Source organism: Bos mutus, chromosome 14 (assembly GCF_027580195.1).
Source record: "Bos mutus isolate GX-2022 chromosome 14, NWIPB_WYAK_1.1, whole genome shotgun sequence".
In the NCBI taxonomy this organism is placed as follows: Eukaryota; Metazoa; Chordata; class Mammalia; order Artiodactyla; family Bovidae; genus Bos; species Bos mutus.
In genome coordinates, this window is record NC_091630.1 from 79,230,075 (window position 1) to 79,249,509 (window position 19,435).

General features: G+C 39.0%; 1 protein-coding gene and 1 long non-coding RNA gene across 3 annotated transcripts in view; one reads left to right on the forward strand and one right to left on the reverse strand.

Annotated features, from left to right (window-relative positions):
* Positions 1-19,435, forward strand: part of LOC138990775 (uncharacterized) — a 586,949-nt gene that overhangs the window by 408,591 nt on the left and 158,923 nt on the right. The window lies entirely within an intron of this gene.
* Positions 6,511-11,653, reverse strand: LOC102275438 (ribosomal protein eL22-like). Its single transcript, XM_070382854.1, has 3 exons — positions 11,618-11,653; positions 10,210-10,445; positions 6,511-6,640 (listed from the first exon to the last, which is right to left on the reverse strand). Exons 1-3 carry the CDS (start codon positions 11,651-11,653, stop codon positions 6,511-6,513), a joined length of 402 nt encoding a protein of 133 aa, XP_070238955.1.

A 19,435-nucleotide genomic window follows, 5' to 3' on the forward strand; every position in this document is an offset into this window, starting at 1 on the left:
AAAGAGTCGGACATGACTGAGTGACTGAACTGAAGGAATCAATACCTACAACAGTGATTTTAAACATAATGGGTGCTTTTATTATTTGACATGTATCTTCTAAAAGTGGTTTACCTTTAGACAGTACCATGCTCTACTCTTTCAGTTTCACAGTCCAGCAGTATTCTTAGGACAAAATGACGTGTTAGAAGAGCCGTGAGAAGCTCTCACATGGCTGAGTCAATCGACAAGAAAATGCACATTTAGATTTTTGTGGTGTTTTGACCACAGTTTGGGAGTGTGAGGACTTTTCTGGTAGCCATTTCTTCTGTAAGTTCCTGAAGAACTTGGTTTTGCCTGTGCCATGGAATGCCACTTCTCGCTTCTGCTTGACCTCATTGTTTCCAGCTCATACAGTCACATGGCTCTTGGGCACATCCAGTAAAAAGCCAACCACAAAAACGAGCAGTTGCTGTTTATAAAATCCACACATTGTTATATAATCCAGATGACAGCACAAGTGTGAAATGCTGTTAATATTCAGCTTTAACCACAGTTTTAGCACTTGTAGACAGCAAATGTGCTGCTGGGGTGTCCAGTTTTATGTTAGGAAAAGTCCTGGTAGAAATGGAAACTTTATGAGCTGGGTCTATTACACTGAAATTTTATTGTGTCTGTTACTTGCTGAGGTACCAAGGGGCAGTGAATTAGATGCATATGAAGAAGCAGAGTGAGTTTTCCACTAAGTCTTTGGTTGGTTCTGCCATCATTCAGTGCTCTGAGGTATGTAGCTATGTGCTTTTTTGTGACAGAGTTGTAGCTTCAAAATATGAAGCTGAACATATCTGGTATTGGGTCGTTTATAGAACTAAACTTTGTCTCTCCAGGAACATATCATCATACTTAGGAAAGCCATTTAAATATGGCAGGAAAAGCAACCAGAAGAAGGCATAAAGCAGTAAAATAACTATAAATCCTTTGCTTTTGTTTGCTTCTGAAGTCTCATAATATAAATACTTATATCTCTGTATTTATCCATAGGTTATATCTTTTTATCAGAGACAGAAGTCTTTGAATCCAAGTAATGGGACATTTGACTGATAGTGGATATCGCCTGTAACAAGAAACTGGAAGACAGTGCTGGTTGAATGGTTCCATTATGCTGAGGTTCAATTATGATTTACTTGGCTTTTCTCAAATGGGCTCAGGTGGATACTGTAGCTCCAGACGTCATTTTCGTATTTAAGATGGTGGGAAGAAATGATTATGACTTTGTTTTTGAAATCAGGAAAACAAAAGTCTTTTTTTTTTTTTTTTTTTCAAACCCCCCGAAAGCTTCTTACATTTCACGAGCTAAAATTTGAACCACAGCTATATTGGTGACAGGAAAAGTAGAGCATAAGATGATAATGATTGGCTACTAATCAATAACAATTAATCACCCAGGAATGAGTACATCATGAGTCACAACAAAATCTAGGTTATTTGGGCAAAAAGGTGTTCTGGGAACAGAGGAGACACGGGACAGTGTTTGCCAAAATACCCTTCAGGTCCAGTTCAAGTCTTATCCTCTAATCCCGTTGGTTTCCCCCGATCTCTGCTTCTCCTTCTTGCTCTTGCTTATCTGACATGGCCAATCAATTTCTCAGTGAATCTGGAAGTGGAGTCCAAGCCATAAAGTCGATACTGAATTATTAATAAAAATTATGCATATTTAAGGATGAGAAAGGAAGGCAATAAAATGAAGTGAATTTCAGAGCAGGGGCTTTGGAGGTAGGAAGAATAATTTTTGAGTCCTGGTATTGGAGACTCCATAAATATCTCCAACTTAAAAGACTCTTGGCTTCCTTAAATGCCAATTTTACCATGAAAGCAATAATAATAATGCTCAATTCAGAAAGTGGTATTGAGGAGTAAATGCATGTACAACACTTGCATGCAAAGCACAGTGCCCAGCTTATGGTAAAGCACTCAGTAAATGTTACGTATACTAGAATTGTCTTTGTTCAGGACTTGAAGACTATTTTGATACCATGGTTTTATACAGATTGTAATATTCAGAGTTATGTATGTTAGTTTAGAGCTCTAGTAAATGCCTTGGATTATTTTGCTTCAGATAAATGTGTCAGGTTATTGACAACACACATCCTGGACATCGTTGAAGCCAAAGGACAGGTGTTGGAGATTCAGAAGTGAAATGGTTGGTAAGTTTACCAGTTTTAAAAAAATGCATATAAATAGCACATACACACATACAAACATACGACAAACTGAGGAAAATTCTTCAAGAGATGGGAATACCAGACCACCTTACCTGCCTCCTGGGAAACCTGTATGCAGGTCAAGAAGCAACAGTTAAAATCAGACATGGAACAACAAACTGGTTCAAAATTAGGAAAGGGGTACATCAGGGCTGTATGTTGTCACCCTGCTTATTTAACTTATATATAGAGTACATAATGTAAAATGCTGAGCTGGATGAAGCACAAACTGAAATCAAGATTGCCAGAAGAAATATCAATAACCTCAGATATGCAGATGACACCACCCTTATGGCAGAAAGCGAAGAAGAACTAAAGAGCCTCTTGATAAGGGTGAAAGGGGAGAGTGAAAAAGCTGGCTTAAAATTCAACATTCAAAAAACCAAGATCATGGAATCCGGTCCTGTCACTTCATGGCAAATAGATGGGAAAACAATGGAAACAGAGACAGACTTAATTTTACTGGGCTCCAAAATCATTGTGGACAGTGACTGTGGCCATGAAATTAAAAGACACTTGCTCCTTGGATGAAAAGTTATGACAAACCTAGAGAGCATATTAAACAGCAGAGACATCACTTTTCCGACAAAGTTCTGTGTAGTCAAAGCTATGGTTTTTCCAGTAGTCATGTATGAGTGTGAGAATTGGACCATGAAGAAGGGTGAACACTGAACAATTGATGCTTTTTGAACTATGGTGTTAGAGAAGACTCTTGAGAGTTGCTTGGACTGCAAAAGATCAAACCAGTTGGTCCTAAAGGAAATTAACCCTGAATATTCATTGGAAAGGCTGATGCTGAAGTTGAAGCTCCAATACTTTGGCTATCTGATGCGAAGAGCCAACTCATTGGAAAAGACCCTGATGCTGGGAAAGATTGAAGGCAAAAGGAGAAGGGGATGACAAAGGATGAGATGGTTGGATGGCATCACCGGCTCAATGGACGTGAGTTTGAGCAAACTCCGGGAGATGGTGAAGGATAGGGAAGCCTGGAGTGCTGCAGTCCATGGGGTCACTGAGACTTGGGGTCACAAAGAGTTGGACACGACTGGGTGACTGAACAACAACAACATACAAACATACAGACATAAGGTGGTTCATGTGGATGTCTATCATATTAGAGTGGTTCAGTATGACTTGAGATAGAAAGATGAGTTCTGTTTAAAATCCAGTTTCACACCTAGAGTTTTGTAGATAAATATAAAGATAATAAAAAAGATTAAAAAATAAAGATACAATTAAAAAAAGAGAACAATTTGGAATATAGGGCTGATCAATTAAAAATGTTACATAATATTTTTTCTACTTTATTTTCTATTTGGACTGCAAATGTTTAATCTCCATGTATATAAGTTTGGTGGTATAGAATTATAGAATGGTAACTAAAGAGGATAATAACAGATGTCAGAAGCCCTTCGTAAAGGGAATTAATATAAGATGATAAAAAGGATAAGTGGCCAATATTTATCAAGTGAATGTGCCACTTTCAAAAGTTCTTTCTATGAGTAAAGATCTTTCCACATATTATTTCAAACAATGCTGATGTCAGCTGTATGAATTTTAGTATTCTCCTAATTCTGAGGTGAGAAAAACCACTATGTAGAAAGAATATATAACTCATGCAGGTTTCTATATGTCATAAATATTGTAACTAAAATGCAAACCCAAGTCTGTTTCACCCTAATATTCAAGATTTTATCGCCAATGATATTCTTTTTTCTGACAGAATTTAAATATTTTATTATATAGTTATCTCAAATTTGAGCTTCATTTTTTTGCTATATACTTTAGTATTTTTTTAAATTTTATTTTATTTTTAAACTTTACATAATTGTATTAGTTTTGCCAAATATCAAAATGAATCCGCCACAGGTATACATGTGTTCCCCATCCTGAACCCTCCCCCTCCTCCCTCCCCATACCATCCTCTGGGTCATCCCTGTGCACTAGCCCCAAGCATCCAGTATCGTGCATCGAACCTGGACTGGCAACTCGTTTCTTACATGATATTTTACATGTTTCAATGTCATTCTCCCAAATCTTCCCACCCTTTCCCTCTCCCACAGAGTCCATAAGACTGTTCTATACATCAGTGTCTCTTTTTGCTGTCTTGTACACTGGGTTATTGTTACCATCTTTCTAAATTCCATATATATGCATTAGTATACTGTATTGGTGTTTTTCTTTCTCTGGCTTACTTCACTCTGTATAATAGGCTCCAGTTTCATCCACCTCATTAGAACTGATTTAAATGTATTCTTTTTAATGGCTGAGTAATACTCCATTGTGTATATGTACCACAGCTTTCTTATCCATTCATCTGCTGATGGGCATCTAGGTTGCTTCCATGTCCTGGCTATTATAAACAGTGCTACGATGAACATTGGGGTACATGTGTCTCTTTCCTTCTGGTTTCCTCAGTGTGTATGCCCAGCAGTGGGATTGCTGGATCATAAGGCAGTTCTATTTCCAGTTTTTAAGGAATCTCCACACTGTTCTCCATAGTGGCTGTACTAGTTTGCATTCCCACCAACAGTGTAAGAGGGTTCCCTTTTCTCCACACCCTCTCCAGCATTTATTATTTGTAGACTTTTGGATCGCAGCCATTCTGACTGGTGTGAAATGGTACCTGATAGTGGATTTGATTTGCATTTCTCTGATAATGAGTGATGTTGAGCATCTTTTCATGTGTTTGTTAGCCATCTGTATGTCTTCTTTGGAGAAATGTCTATTTAGTTCTTTGGCCCATTTTTTGATTGGGTCATTTATTTTTCTGGAGTTGAGCTGTAGGAGTTGCTTGTATATTTTTGAGATTAGTTGTTTGTCAGTTGCTTCATTTGCTATTATTTTCTCCCATTCTGAAGGCTGCCTTTTCACCTTGCTAATAGTTTCCTTTGATGTGCAGAAGCTTTTAAGGTTAATTAGGTCCCATTTGTTTATTTTGCTTTTATTTCCAATATTCTGGGAGGTGGGTCATAGAGGATCCTGCTGGGATGTATGTCAGAGAGTGTTTTGCCTATGTTCTCCTCTAGGAGTTTTATAGTTTCTGGTCTTACGTTTAGATCTTTAATCCATTTTGAGTTTATTTTTGTGTATGGTGTTAGAAAGTGGTCTAGTTTCATTCTTTTACAAGTGGTTGACCAGATTTCCCAGCACCACTTGTTAAAGAGATTGTCTTTAATCCATTGTATATTCTTGCCTCCTTTGTCAAAGATAAGGTGTCCATATGTGCGTGGATTTATCTCTGGGCTTTCTATTTTGTTCCATTGATCTATATTTCTGTCTTTGTGCCAGAACCATACTGTCTTGATAACTGTGGCTTTGTAATAGAGCCTGAAGTCAGGTAGGTTGATTCCTCCAGTTCCATTCTTCTTTCTCAAGATCGCTTTGGCTATTTGAGGTTTTTTATATTTCATACAAATTGTGAAATTATTTGTTCTAGCTCTGTGAAGAATACTGTTGGTAGCTTGATAGGGATTGCATTGAATCTATAAATTGCTTTGGGTAGTATACTCATTTTCACTATATTGATTCTTCTGATCCATGAACATGGTATATTTCTCCATCTATTAGTGTCCTCTTTGATTTCTTTCACCAGTGTTTTATAGTTTTCTATATACTTTAACTTAAAGACATTTGTAATATCAGTACATTACAGAAATCCTGAAAGAAATTCCACTAGCTTATTTACAAAACTGAAGTTGGATGTAGAAAACTTATGGTTACCAGGGGATACAGGAGAGACGAATACATTGGGAGATTGATACTGACATATACATATTACTATACATAAAACAGTAGGAAATGGCGGCCCACTCCAGTATTCTTGCCTGGAGAATCCCATGGACAGAGAAGCCTGGCGGGCTATAGTCCACTGTCGTGCAAAGTGTCAGACACGACTGAAGTGACTTAGCATACATAAAACAGATAAATAAAACCTGCTGTGTAGCACAGAGAGCCCTACTCAATACTCTGTAATGGTCTGTATGACAAAAGGACAAGTGGATATATGTATAACTCATTCACTTTGCTGTACAACTGAAACTAACACAACACTGTAAGTCAACTACACCAATAAAAATTTTAAAAAGTATTAAAGGAAAGCCAGCACCATATAAACAACATACACTTAAATAAAAGAGATGAATGCTTAACATACAGAGTAATGTTTTTTATTCACTGATAAGCTAAAGGTCCATTTCAAGATGTTTCTTTCTTTTGTATGATTGATTTGTTTTATTAGCAAGCAAAGCCCTATAAAGGATGGCTTCATCTAGTCCTCAGACTCAGATTCACCTTCATCTTGACTAATCTGGAAGTAACAAAGCCCGTAGGTCTCCTTGTCAGATGCAACCACATGAAGCCAATCAAGAAGACTGTTCTTTTTAAGGTAACTCTTGGTTCAGTTCAGTTCAGTTCAGTCGCTCAGTCGTGTCCAACTCTTTGCGACCCCATGAATCACAGCACACCAGGCCTCCCTGTCCATCACCAACTCCCGGAGTTCATTCAAACTCACATCCATCAGGTTGGTGATGCTATCCAGCCATCTCATCCTCTGTCATCCCCTTCTCCTCCTGCCCCCAATCCTCCCAATCCTTCCCAGCATCAGAGTCTTTTCCAATGAGTCAACTCTTCCCAGCAGATGAATGGATAAGAAAGCTGTACATTTACACAATGGAGTTTCAGCCTTAAAAAGAATTCATTTGCATCATTCCTTCCAATGAACACCCAGGACTGAAAACTCCAATAGAATGGACTGGTTGGATCTAACCTGTGTATGCAGTCCAAAAGGACTCTGAAGAGTCTTCTCTGTGGGAGACCACAGTTTTGGGAAATGGCATTGATCAGTTCTTCGGTGCTCAGCCATCTTCTACAGTCCAGAGGGATGGTATTCTCACATCCATACATGACTACTGGTAAAACCATATGCCTTTTAAAATAAAAAAAAATAAAAATGGACCTTTTGGATCTCCTTGCAGTCCAAGGGACTCAAAGTTCAAAAGTATTCTCTGCTTTTGAATATGCATACATATCTAGGTTTGTCTTAATGGACTTTCCTTTCAAGGAATAAGTGTCTTTTTGTCTTAATTTCTTTTCATGGCTGCAATCACCATCTGCAGTGATTTTGGAGCCCCAAAAATAAAGTCTGACACTGTTTCCACTGTTTCCCCATCTATTTCCCATGAAGTGATGGGACCAGATGCCATGATCTTAGTTTTCTGAATGTTGAGCTTTAAGCCAACTTTTTCTCTTCTCTTTTCACTCTCATCAAGAGGCTTTTGAGTTCCTCTTCACTTTCTGCCATAAGGGTGGTGTCATCTGCATATCTGAGCTTATTGATATTTCTCCCAGCAATCTTGACTCCAGCTTGTGCTTCTTCCAGCCCAGCGTTTCTCATGATGTACTCTGCATATAAGTTAAACAAGCAGGGTGACAATATACAGCCTTGATGTACTCTTTTCCTATTTGGAACCAGTCTGTTGTTCCATGTCCAGTTCTAACTGTTGTTTCCTGACCTGCATATAGGTTTCTCAAGAGGCAGGTCAGGTGGTCTTGTATTCCCATCTCTTTCAGAATTTTCCACAGTTTATTGTGATCTACACAGTCAAAGGCTTTGGCATAGTCAATAAAGCAGAAACAGATGTTTTTCTGGAACTCTCTTGTTTTTTCCATGATCCAGCAGATGTTGGCAATTTGATGTCTGGTTCCTCTGCCTTTTCTAAAACCACCTTGAACATCTGGAAGTTCACAGTTCACGTATTGCTGAAGCCTGGCTTGGAGAATTTTGAGCATTATTTTACTAGCATGTGAGATGAGTGCAATTGTGCGGTAGTTTGAGCATTCTTTGGCATTGCCTTTCTTTGGGATTGGAATGAAACTGACCTTTTTCAGTCCCATGGCCACTGCTGAGTTTTCCAAATTTCCACTGGTATATTGAGTGCAGCACTTTCACAGCATCATCTTTCAGGATTTGAAATAGCTCCACTGGAATTCCATCACCTCCACTAGCTTTGTTCATAGTGATGCTTTCTTTTTTTTTTTTTTCATAGTGATGCTTTCTAAGGCCCACTTGACTTCACATTCTAGGATGTCTGGCTCTAGGTGAGTGATCACACCATCGTGATTATCTGGGTCGTGAAGATCTTTTTTGTACAGTTTTTCTGTGTATTCTTGCCACCTCTTCTTAATATCTTCTGCTTCTATTAGTTCCATACCATTTCTGTCCTTTATCTAGCCCATCTTTGCATGAAATGTTCCCTTGGTATCTCTAATTTTCTTGAAGAGATCTCTAGTCTTTCCCATTCTGTTTTCCTCTATTTCTTTGTATTGATCTTGAGGAAGGCTTTCTTATCTCTTCTTGCTATTCTTTGGAACTCTGCATTCAGATGCTTGTATCTTTCCTTTTCTCCTTTGCTTTTTGCTTCTCTTCTTTTCACAGCTATTTGTAAGGCCTCCCCAGACAGCCATTTTGCTTTTTTGCATTTCTTTTCCATGGTCTTGATCCCTGTCTCCTGTACAATGTCACGAACCTCAGTCCATAGTTCATCAGGCACTCTATCTATCAGATCTAGTCCCTTAAATCTATTTCTCACTTCCACTGTATAATCATAAGGGATTTTATTTAGGTCATACCTGAATGGTGTAGTGGTTTTCCCTACTTTCTTCAATTTAAGTCTGAATTTGGCAATAAGGAGTTCATGATCTGAGCCACAGTCATCTCCTGGTCTTATTTTTGCTGACTGTAGAGAGCTTCTCCATCTTTGGCTGCAAAGAATATAATCAATCTGATTTCAGTGTTGACCATCTGGTGATGTCCATGTGTAGAGTCTTCTCTTGTGTCATTGGAAGAGGGTGTTTGCTATGACCAGTGCGTTCTATTGGGCAAAACTCTATTAGCTTTTGCCCTGCTTCATTCCGTATTCCAAGGCCAAATTTGCCTGTTACTCCAGGTGTTTCTTGACTTCCTACTTTTGCATTCCAGTTCCCTATAATGAAAAGGACATCTTTTTTGGGTGTTAGTTCTAAAAGGTCTTGGAGGTCTTCATAGAACCATTCAACTTCAGCTTCTTCAGCGTTACTGGTTGGGGCATAGACTTGATCACTGTGATATTGAATGGTTTGCCTTGGAAATGAATAGAGATCATTCTGTCATTTTTGAGATTGCATCCAAGTACTGCATTACAGACTCTTTTGTTGACCATGATGGCTACTCCATTTCTTCTAAGGGATTCCTGCCCACAGTAGTAGATATAATGGTCATCTGAGTTAAATTCACCCATTCCAGTCCATTTTAGTTCACTCATTCCTAGAATGTTGACATTCACTCTTGCCATTTCCTGTTTGACCACTTCCGATTTGCCTTGATTCATGGACCTAACATTCCAGGTTCCTATGCAATATTGCTCTTTACAGCATTGGACCTTGCTTCTATCACCAATCACATCCACAGCTGGGTATTGTTTTTGCTTTGGCTCCATCCCTTCATTCTTTCTGGAGTTATTTCTCCACTGATCTCCAGTAGCATATTGGGCACCTACTGACCTGGGGAGTTCCTCTTTCAGTATCCTATTATTTTGCCTTTTCATACTGTTCATCGGGTTCTCAAGGCAAGAATACTGAAGTGGTTGGCCATTCCCTTCTCCAGTGGACCACATTCTGTCAGACCTCTCCATCATGACCCGTCTGTCTTGGGTGGCCCCACGGACATGGCTTAGTTTCATTCAGTTAGACCAGGCTGTGGTCCATGTGATCAGATTGGCTAGTTTTCTGTGATTGTGGTTTCAGTCTGTCTGCCCTCTGATGCCCTCTTGCAACACTTACTGTCTTATTTGGGTTTCTCTTACCTTGGACGTGGGTTATCTCTTCACGACTTCTCCAGCAAAGTGCAGCTGCTGCTCCTTACCTTGGAGGAGGGGTATCTCCTCACCACCACCCCTCCTGACCTTGAACGTGGAGTAGCTCCTTTCAGCCAAGATACTTCAAATACCATTTCTTAGAAATGACCACGATTTTATTCTTAAAGCTTTTAGTGTGAACAACATTCCCAAGTTTTCCAGTGTTTCCATTCACTTTAACCTTTTCCTGCAGAAACTGTTGAAAATTTCCAGAATCAAAAATTCTATCTTCTACTGGATGAGTAAGATCTAAATTAAACTTCCAGGTTGACTTAGGCTTCTTGTCTTTCTTTCGCGCCACCTTGAAGGCTTGCTTGCATGATCAGAGCGCCAATTATATTCTGACTACACCTGTCATTGTTTACTAACTACTTCAAATTATAATATTTGTTCAGTAAATAACTATGTAAAATAAAACCTAATTAGAATATCTCTAATGGAAGATGTTCCCTATCAGTTCCTATTTTACTAGTCACCATGGAATGATGTTGCTATTATTTTTATAAGAAGGCAGACACAAATAAGCACTTCTTTAATGAGATCATTTGTTTTCTAGAGTGGACTTGATTCTGCTACTTATCTTTAATCTCCCCTATTTAAATTTCACAATATGAGTAATAGGTGTCCTTATTAACACGTTGAAGAAATTAGGTTTAATAAAAGGAAACTGTGTCCTACACATTGATCAATGTTTTCTCAGACTTTTGGATTTCTGAATACTTCTGTGTTCACAACACTTAAAATGTACTTGCATCCGCCTTAAAGGAAAGGAGAGGACAGATTGTGATGGCAGCACACGCGGTATTTCAGTTTTTATCGATCACACGTTCTAGAAGTTAAAACAACTTTGATTATCTGAAGGAAGAGTTAAGAAAAAAATATTAAGAAATACATGATGCTGATAGGGAATTCATGTTTTGGCATTTACGATCCACATAAACCAGGTTCTAGAGTCACAGCTGATGCTACCAAATAAACCAGCTCCCTCCTCTGTATATCCTTTTCAGTTTCCCATGAATACCTAAAATCCAGCATGTCCCAAACCAAACCCATCACCTTCCACCTCCTCCCCCATCCCACCCACCCCCAAGCAAATGATCATCTTCTCTGGGTACTCTGCTCATTGATTGGCATTTCTACCCAGCCCATTTCCCAAACCAGATATCTCACTTCATGTTCCCTCTCCTCCTACATCTAACCAAGACTTGAAAAATCTAAAATCAATAATTTGCAAATCTCCATTTTTAACATCCACCTGGCACTGCCTGAATTCAGGCCGCCATCCTTTGTCAACTTCACTTGAATTGACACAATGGTATATTGTCTCCAGTGCTGAGTGGTCCCTTTCAAGCTGTTGTTCTGTAAACTCTAGCAAGGTAATTTTTTGGTTTAAGCGAGACTGATAGTGTTGCTTATCTGCTTATCAATCTTCAGGGGTTATTCTTGACTTCGGGAAGAATTCCACATTTCTTAGGAGGATCTCACTGTGCCAATGGTCTCTGCCACCTTCTTCACCTCCATCCCCCACCCCACCACACTGCTGACATGTTTCAGCCAGGATGGATGCTGTGTGCTTCTTGCCGAGGACTCCGGCTTCCATCACTCTTGGTAGTCTGCACATGGTACTCTTGCTTCCTGGAAACCTTTGCTTCCCTTTACATCCATTTGAGTGAGTAATTTTTCAGATTTCAGCTTAACAATTGCTTGCCCTTGGAAGCCTTTCCTGATTTCTAGGACTAGGCTTTCCCTTATCTGCTTCCCCTACTGTTCAGTGACCTCTTTGAAGATCTGTGGTTCTGTTACTAAAATTACATCCTGCAGTCTGTCATAGAGCCCAGCATACAGTAATCGTTCAATAAATACTTATTGAAGTTATGGCATGTCTACCGGAAAAAGGAAATTGGGGGCATTTGCTGAATTGCTTCAGCAAATTACTTTGTCTCAATTATTCTGATATTTTGAGATGAAGCCTGAGAGAGACAGAGCGCATGTTCATACACGTCTAACTTGAGTGATTAGTGTTATTACTGTCAATCTTTCCTTATCTGAGTTTGGATGAATAAACAAGTCTTGCTCAGAGGCCAGAGAACTTAGAATAACTTCTGACTTTGAGAAGTCAAACCACTTACATTGGTCTTATATTGCTGTGTGACAAATTACCACAAAATCAGTGGACTTAACATAATACCCATTAATTAGCTCTTAGTTCTCTAGGTCAGAAGTCCAGCATGAACTGTCTGGGTTCTCTGCCCAGGGTACTACAAGGTAGACATTAAGATGTCAGCTGGATTGAATTTTCATCTTCATGCTCTAGGAAAAAAATCTCTCTTTTAATCTCATTCTTGTTGGTAGAATTCAATTCTTAATAATTGTAGAACTCAGGTTCCTGTTCCCTTGATGACTGTCAGCTCTCAGCTTCTAAAAGCCTTTTACATTCTTTGCCAGGTAGCCCCTTCCATATTCAAGTCAGTAAAGTGAGAGTGAAAATCACTCAATTGTGTCCGACTCTTTGTGACCCTATGGACTGTAGCCCACCAGTCTCCTCCCAGTCCATGCGATTTTCCAGGCAAGAACACTGCAGTGGGTTGCCATTTTCCTTCTCCTGGGGGATCTTTCCAACCTAGGGATTGAACCCAGGTCCCCTGCCTTGCAGGCCTGTGATGGTGTGGCCACTTATTTGCATGGTTGAATTGCTGACTTTCTTTTCTACTGTCAGCTGGAGAAAACTCTCTGCTTCTAAAGGGCTCATGTGTTTAGGTCAGGCCCACCCTCATACTCTTTATTTCTTTCTTTTTTTTCTTAATTTTATTGCAGTATAGTTGATTTACAACATTGCATTATTTTCTGGTATACAGCAAAGTGAATCGGTTATACATATACATATATCAATTCTTTGTAAGATTCTTTTCCCATGTATGTCATTACAGTATTGAGTAGAATTTCCTGTGCTCTACGGTAGGTCCTATCAGTTATCTATTTTTTTTTAATTGGAGGCTAATTACTTTATAATATTGTGGTGGTTTTTGCCATACATTCACATGAATCAGCCATGGTGTAGTAGTATGTATATGTCAACTCCAGTCTCCCAATTTATTCCTCTCCCACTTTCCCCCTTAGCAACTGAAAGTTTATTTTTTCTTTGTCATAAAGTCAGTTGATATGGGATCTTAATTACCTCTGCAAAACCCTTTCACAGCAGTACCTATATTAGTGTTTGAGTGACTAAATAAGAAGTATGAATATGCCAGGGTCCAAAAGTCTCCTGGGGCATTTCAGAATTTCGCCTGCCACATCAGCAAATTGTATAAAAAATAAAAATGATTGAAAACCAAATAGAAAATCTACAACAGAATTTGGTGCTCATAGTTGGATTTAGGTGGATGGAGACATGTCCTAATAGTGATGTTTGATGTTATAGAATGAGGACCTTGTCCAATGCAAACATCAGTCAATGTAAATTGGAGGCTGTGTTATTGATTTAGCTCCACATTTCATAGCTTTCTCCCTCTCTCTGACTGGCCCTGGATGCATGTTTTACCAAATTCTTTATCTTTTCCCACTTGTCATTATTATCCTTGCTGCCATCATTTTCATTGCTACCATTCATTGAATATTTATTCTGCATCAGTGTGCCATGTATCTTTTCAATTCCTTCAGCAGCTCTTACTTAGTTATTACTGTGTTCATTTCATAAATTCACTTAAGACCATTCAGCACATAAGTGGCTGAAACTCTAGTTGTGCGACTCAAGTCCAGTATTTTATCTCAGTATCATGTCTGTGTCTTTCGAGATTGTGATAAACTAGATTCATTCAGGATCATGTGTTGGTAATATAAGGATCAGAATGCAGTACCTTGAAAATTCAAATTTTCTCCTTAAAACTTTTCATAAGTCAAGTCAGTAGCTAAAGACACATCCCACCTGCCTTCTGAGCAAATGGCTCTTATGGGCAGATAACACATCCCACGTTTATTTCCTCTGTCATGATCTGTTAATTATGAACTAAGTGACCAAATCATCTTAATAAAACCGGCCTCTGAATACTGAACTGTAAACTTCCATGAATCAGGATCATATGTCCTGTGAGGATTTTTTCTTTCTTTTTAAATTGAGTTTCACTTTAACATTCCCAGTAAAGTGTAACAATAGGATGCTCTGTTTCAAGAGTTTAGTCAGACCCAGCTGCTATGAAAATAATATGTTTGAGAAAATTGACTTGACATTTGATGGCCTTATGATTCTTCTGACAGGATATAATCAACTCATTAGGGAGAAACAGAAGCCTGCCTTGTGTTGCTACGTAATTCTGGGCATGACTGCATTCCCTCCAAGTTGGGTGGCTGAGCTTTCAGGGAAAACTAGGGCTCCGCTGCCTTGGGGCCAGCAGGCAAAGTGACTGAATTTATGTTCTTTTCCTCTGTCTACTGCCCTTGATCTGATGAGTGGGAAACTTTACTTTCTTAAGCCAACATTTTTTTTTTCTTCTTTTTCTTCTTTTCCTCTCCTGAAGTCTAAATTTATAACAAGGGCTGGGATTTAAAAGATTCTCTCAGCCTTCCCTCCACTCAGGAATCACTGGGGCAGCTCTCTTGGGAAAGTGATTAGAAGCAGGAAGTGGCAATTAGGATGCTTGATTTCAGTTCCCAGGACTATCGTGAGTTCTCTGTGGGCCTCTGACAGACTCATCTTAACTTCTCTGCTTACTCCCCTGCCATGAAACTCCAGCGTCCAACTCCCTGCTGCTTTGTCCATGTTTTTCTCCAAATAGGCAGTTTGGAGGTAGGACAAGTCAACCATCTTTAGTGTCTAAATCTCAACTCCCTAGCACCCAGGAAGAGATGAAATTTCTTTAGGCCACATTTTCACATCTGTAAAGTGGGACCAAGAAGAACCACCTTGAAAAGCTATTGTGAGTGCCAGAGGAGATCACTTATAGGACTAGCAGGTTCTTGGTGTGGGACTTTTTTTTTCCCCCAGAGTTTAGCTTTTTTATTTATTTATTTTTCTTTAAAAATTTTTTTTTTTTTTTTTTTTTTTAAATTTTATTTTATTTTTAAACTTTACAAATTGTATTAGTTTTGCCAAATATCAAAATGAATCCACCACAGGTATACATGTGTTCCCCATCCTGAACCCTCCTCCCTCCTCCCTCCCCATACCATCCCTCTGGGTCGTCCCAGTGCACCTGCCCCAAGCATCCAGTATCGTGCATCGAACCTGGACTGGCAACTCATTTCATACATGATATTATACATGTTACAATGCCATTCTCCCAAATCTTCCCACCCCCTCCCTCTGCAACAGAGTCCATAAGACTGTTCTATATATCAGTGTCTCTTTTGCTGTCTCGTACACAGGGTTATTGTTAGCATCTTTCTAAATTCCATATATATGCGTTAGTATACTGTATTGGTGTTTTTCTTTCTGGCTTACTTCACTCTGTATAATAGGCTCCAGTTTCATCCACCTCATTAGTCTTAAATTCTACACTAGGTTTGTTTTCCTGGAACTTTCAGCAACTTATGTCTTTCTATTCAAGTGGTCAGTAAATATGCGCTTGACATTGTGTTACAAAAGGCCTCAAAATAAAGTAATCATACTGAATATGACATTGAATTATCGCAATGATGGTGATTTATATGTATTTCAGGATTTTTAGCTTACAAAGCTATTATTCAGTCTATTCTCAGTTATATAGGGTTCTGATTCACTGTATTATGGTATCACCAGAAGAGGAACTCTGTCTTTTGTGTCCTGAGCATCTAGGGAAGTTCCTAGTACATAGAACACATTCCTTGAAGATGTGCTAAATGAGTGAATTTAATAACTAAATGTCCTTCAAATATTTTTCAATCTCTATGCTTGACTTCCTCTTGTATTCTTTATACTGGGGATCAGCAAACTATAGCCTATGGATGAAATACTGCCTGCTGTCTGTTTTTGTAATAAAGTTGTATTTAAGCAGAACCATGCCCGTCCACTCTTGAGAAGGAAATGGCAACCCACTCCAGTATTCTTTCCTGGGAAATCTCATGAACAGAGGAGCCTGGTGGCCTACAGTACATGGGGTCGCAAAGACTCGGACATAACTTAGTGACTAAACAAACAGCAGCAATGCCCATCCATTACATATTGTCTATGGCTGATTTTGCACTACAGCACAGAATGAAACCGTTGTGACAGGGACTGTATAGACTGCAAAATATTTACTATTTTCTTTTTCCAGTTTTTGCTTTGTAACCCCTACTCATCCTTATTGAATTTATTTATATGACTTCCTTTCTGGAATGCCTCCTTTGAAGTTTCCTAGTTTGGTTAGTCACTCCTGGTCATGGGCCTAGGTCTAGGTCTAGTCGCTTCTTGTACTTTTCCTGTTAAAGCACTGATCAGCACTTTGCACATTAAGAAACCCACCTTATTAGGGATTACTTGATTTGTCCCGAATAATACCAGTAAGTAGAGAGAATGGATTTGCTCTGAGATATATCTGAATCCAAGGGTTACTTTCTTTCTACTACACCTTGTTCAGTTGCTAAGTTGACTTTTTGTGACCTCATAGACTACAGCACTCTAGGCTTCCCTGTCCTTCACCATCTCCCGGAGTTTACTCAAATTCATGTCTGTTGACTCGGTGATCCTATTCAACCATCTCTTACTCCATCTTCTCCTCTTTTCTTCAGTCTTTCTGAGCATCAGGGTCTTTTCCAATGAGTTGGCTCTTCGCATCTGGTGGCCAAAGTATTGGAGCTTCAGCTTCAGCATCAGTCCTTCCAGTGACTATTCAGAATTGTTTTGCTTTAGGATTGACTGGTTTGATCTCCTTGCAGTCCAAGGGATTCTCAAGAGTCTTCTCTAACACCACAATTTGAAATCAACAGGTCTTTGGCTCTCATTCTTCTTTATGATCCACCTCTCACATTTGTACATGACTATTGGGAAAACCGTAGCTTTGACTATATAGACCTTTACTGCCAATGTGAGGTCTCTGCTTTTTAATATGCTGCCCAGGTTTTTCATAGATTTTCTTCCAAGGAGCAAGTGTCTTTTAATTTTATGGCTGTAGTCAGTCTTCAGTGATTTTGGAGACCAAGAGAATAAAATCTATCCCTGCTTTCTCTCTTTCCTCTTCTATTTGCCATGAAGTGATAGGACTGGATGCCATTATCTTAGTTTTTTTAATGTTGAGTTTCAAGCCACCTTTTTCACTCTACTCTTTTACCCCCATCAAGAGTCTCTTTAGTTCCTCTTTGCTTTCTTCCATTAGAGTGCTATCATCTGCATATCTGAGGTTGTTGATATTTCTCCCTGCAATCTTGATTCCAGCTTGTGATTCATCCAGCTGGCATTTCACATGATGTACTCTGCTGCCGCCAAGTCACTTTAGTCGTGTCCGACTCTGCGACCCCATAGACGGCAGCCCACCAGGCTCTACCATCCCTGGGATTCTCCAGGCAAGAATATTGGAGTGGGCTGCCAAGTGAAAAGTGAAAGTGAAGTCGCTCAGTCATGTCTGACTCTTCGTGACTCCATGGACTGCAGCCTACCAGGCTCCTCCGTCCATGGGATTTTCCAGGCAAGAGTACTGGAGTGGGGTGCCATTGCCTTCTCTGTGATGTACTCTACATATACATAAAATAAGCAGCGTGACAATATACAGCCTTGTTGTACTCCTTTCCCAATTTTGGACCAGTCATTTGTTCTATGTCCAGTTCTAACTGTTGCTTCTTGATTCACATATAAACATATACCCCCTCTTTTTTGGATTTCTTTCCCATTTATGTCACCCCAGATCATTGAGTAGAGTTCCCTGGGCTATAGATTAAATAGATAACTAACAAGTAGGTTTTTGTTATCTATCTTATACATAGTATCAATAGGGTATATGTGTGAATCCCAGTCTCTCAATTCATTCTTCCCCTCTCTCCCTTTCAAACCTGGTGTCCATACTTTTGTTCTCTCTGTCTGTGTCTCTTTTTCTGCTTTGCAGATAAGATAATATATACCATTTTTATAGATATCACATATATGCATTAATACACAATATTTGTTTTTCTGACTTCACTCTGTATGGTGGTCTCTAGGTCCATCCACATGTCTACAAGTGGCACAATTTTGTTCCTTTTTATGGTTCAGTAATATTCTGTTGCATACATGTACCACCTATTCTTTATCCATCAGTCTGTTGATAAACATTTAGGCTGCGTCCATGTCCTGTCTATTGTAAACAGTGCTGTAATATTGGGGTGGATGGGTCTTTTTTGAATTAGAGTTTTTTCTGCGTATATGCCCATCTTCGATTGATCCTTTTTCATTGCCCACTTCCCACAATATACTATGAATTCAATTACCTAAATATTCATAGAATATGGGCACATTAATAGAAAGTGGAATATTTGATTCCACAATTATTCACTGAACACCTGGTATGTCATAGGCTCTGTGGCACTTCTCTCCATGACATGTGACACTGTCTTCATTTATGCTCTCATTACATTTTATCTGGATTCAGAGTATTATTTTGTGACTGACTGAGGCTATTTAAAGGGCTTAGACTAGATAAGTAAGGATTAGTTGACAAGAAAACCAATTAGACTAGGTCAGACTGTTCATTCTTTTATCATAAGTTGACATCTTTGATTTATAATTAGAACCACATTTGATTCTAATCTATTTATATGGGATCCATGCTGAGGAAAAAATATCACATAGATGATGAGTTAGAAAGTTAAGAGCCAGTTGCCTTACAGTGATTGGAATGAGACAGTTACTCAAGTATTTTCTACTAGTTACAAGCACCAAAACAGCCAAATGAATTGGTATAGATTTCCATCTATCCAGTTCTAAAACATCCATTATATTGATTGTAGTAGATCAATACTGGGGTCCTTCTTTCCTATCAACTGTGAAGGAAACATTCATATCTGTTCTCTCCTGGCCTACATTGTTGTCTAAAAATAGGGTCAGTGCTTAGGGACCTTATGTCAAAAGTAATAAAAGTGACTAGAAATAGCCCACTTTTGAGTATGATATAGTAATAGGTTGCCTCATTGTGAGTAACAAGACCCATTACCATATTCTGGTGGTGAGTGCATGACCAGGAGCAAGTCACTTAAGTTCTTTGAGGCTCAGTTTTTGTTGTTTTTAAATTGATGTATAGTTGTTCACAATGTTGTGTTGGTTTCTGTTGTATAGCAAAGTGAATCAGCCACAAGCACACACATATCCCTTTTTACTCGTATTTTCTTCTAATTTAGGTCACTACAGAGCATTGAGTAGATTTCCCAGTGCTACACAGTAGATTC

What these genes read in the sequence shown, in the direction of transcription:
- LOC102275438 (XM_070382854.1), bottom strand. Translation starts at nt 11,653, where the DNA reads ATGGAGGTGAAGAAGGTGGCAGAGACCATTGGCACA. An exon ending in TGGCAGAGACCATTGGCACA is followed by an intron (nt 10,446 to 11,617) that starts GTGAGATCCTCC and finishes TGATCATGCAAG; the next exon opens with CAAGCCTTCAAGGTGGCGCG. An exon ending in AAATGGTATTTGAAGTATCT is followed by an intron (nt 6,641 to 10,209) that starts TGGCTGAAAGGA and finishes TGAACTGAACTG; the next exon opens with AACCAAGAGTTACCTTAAAA.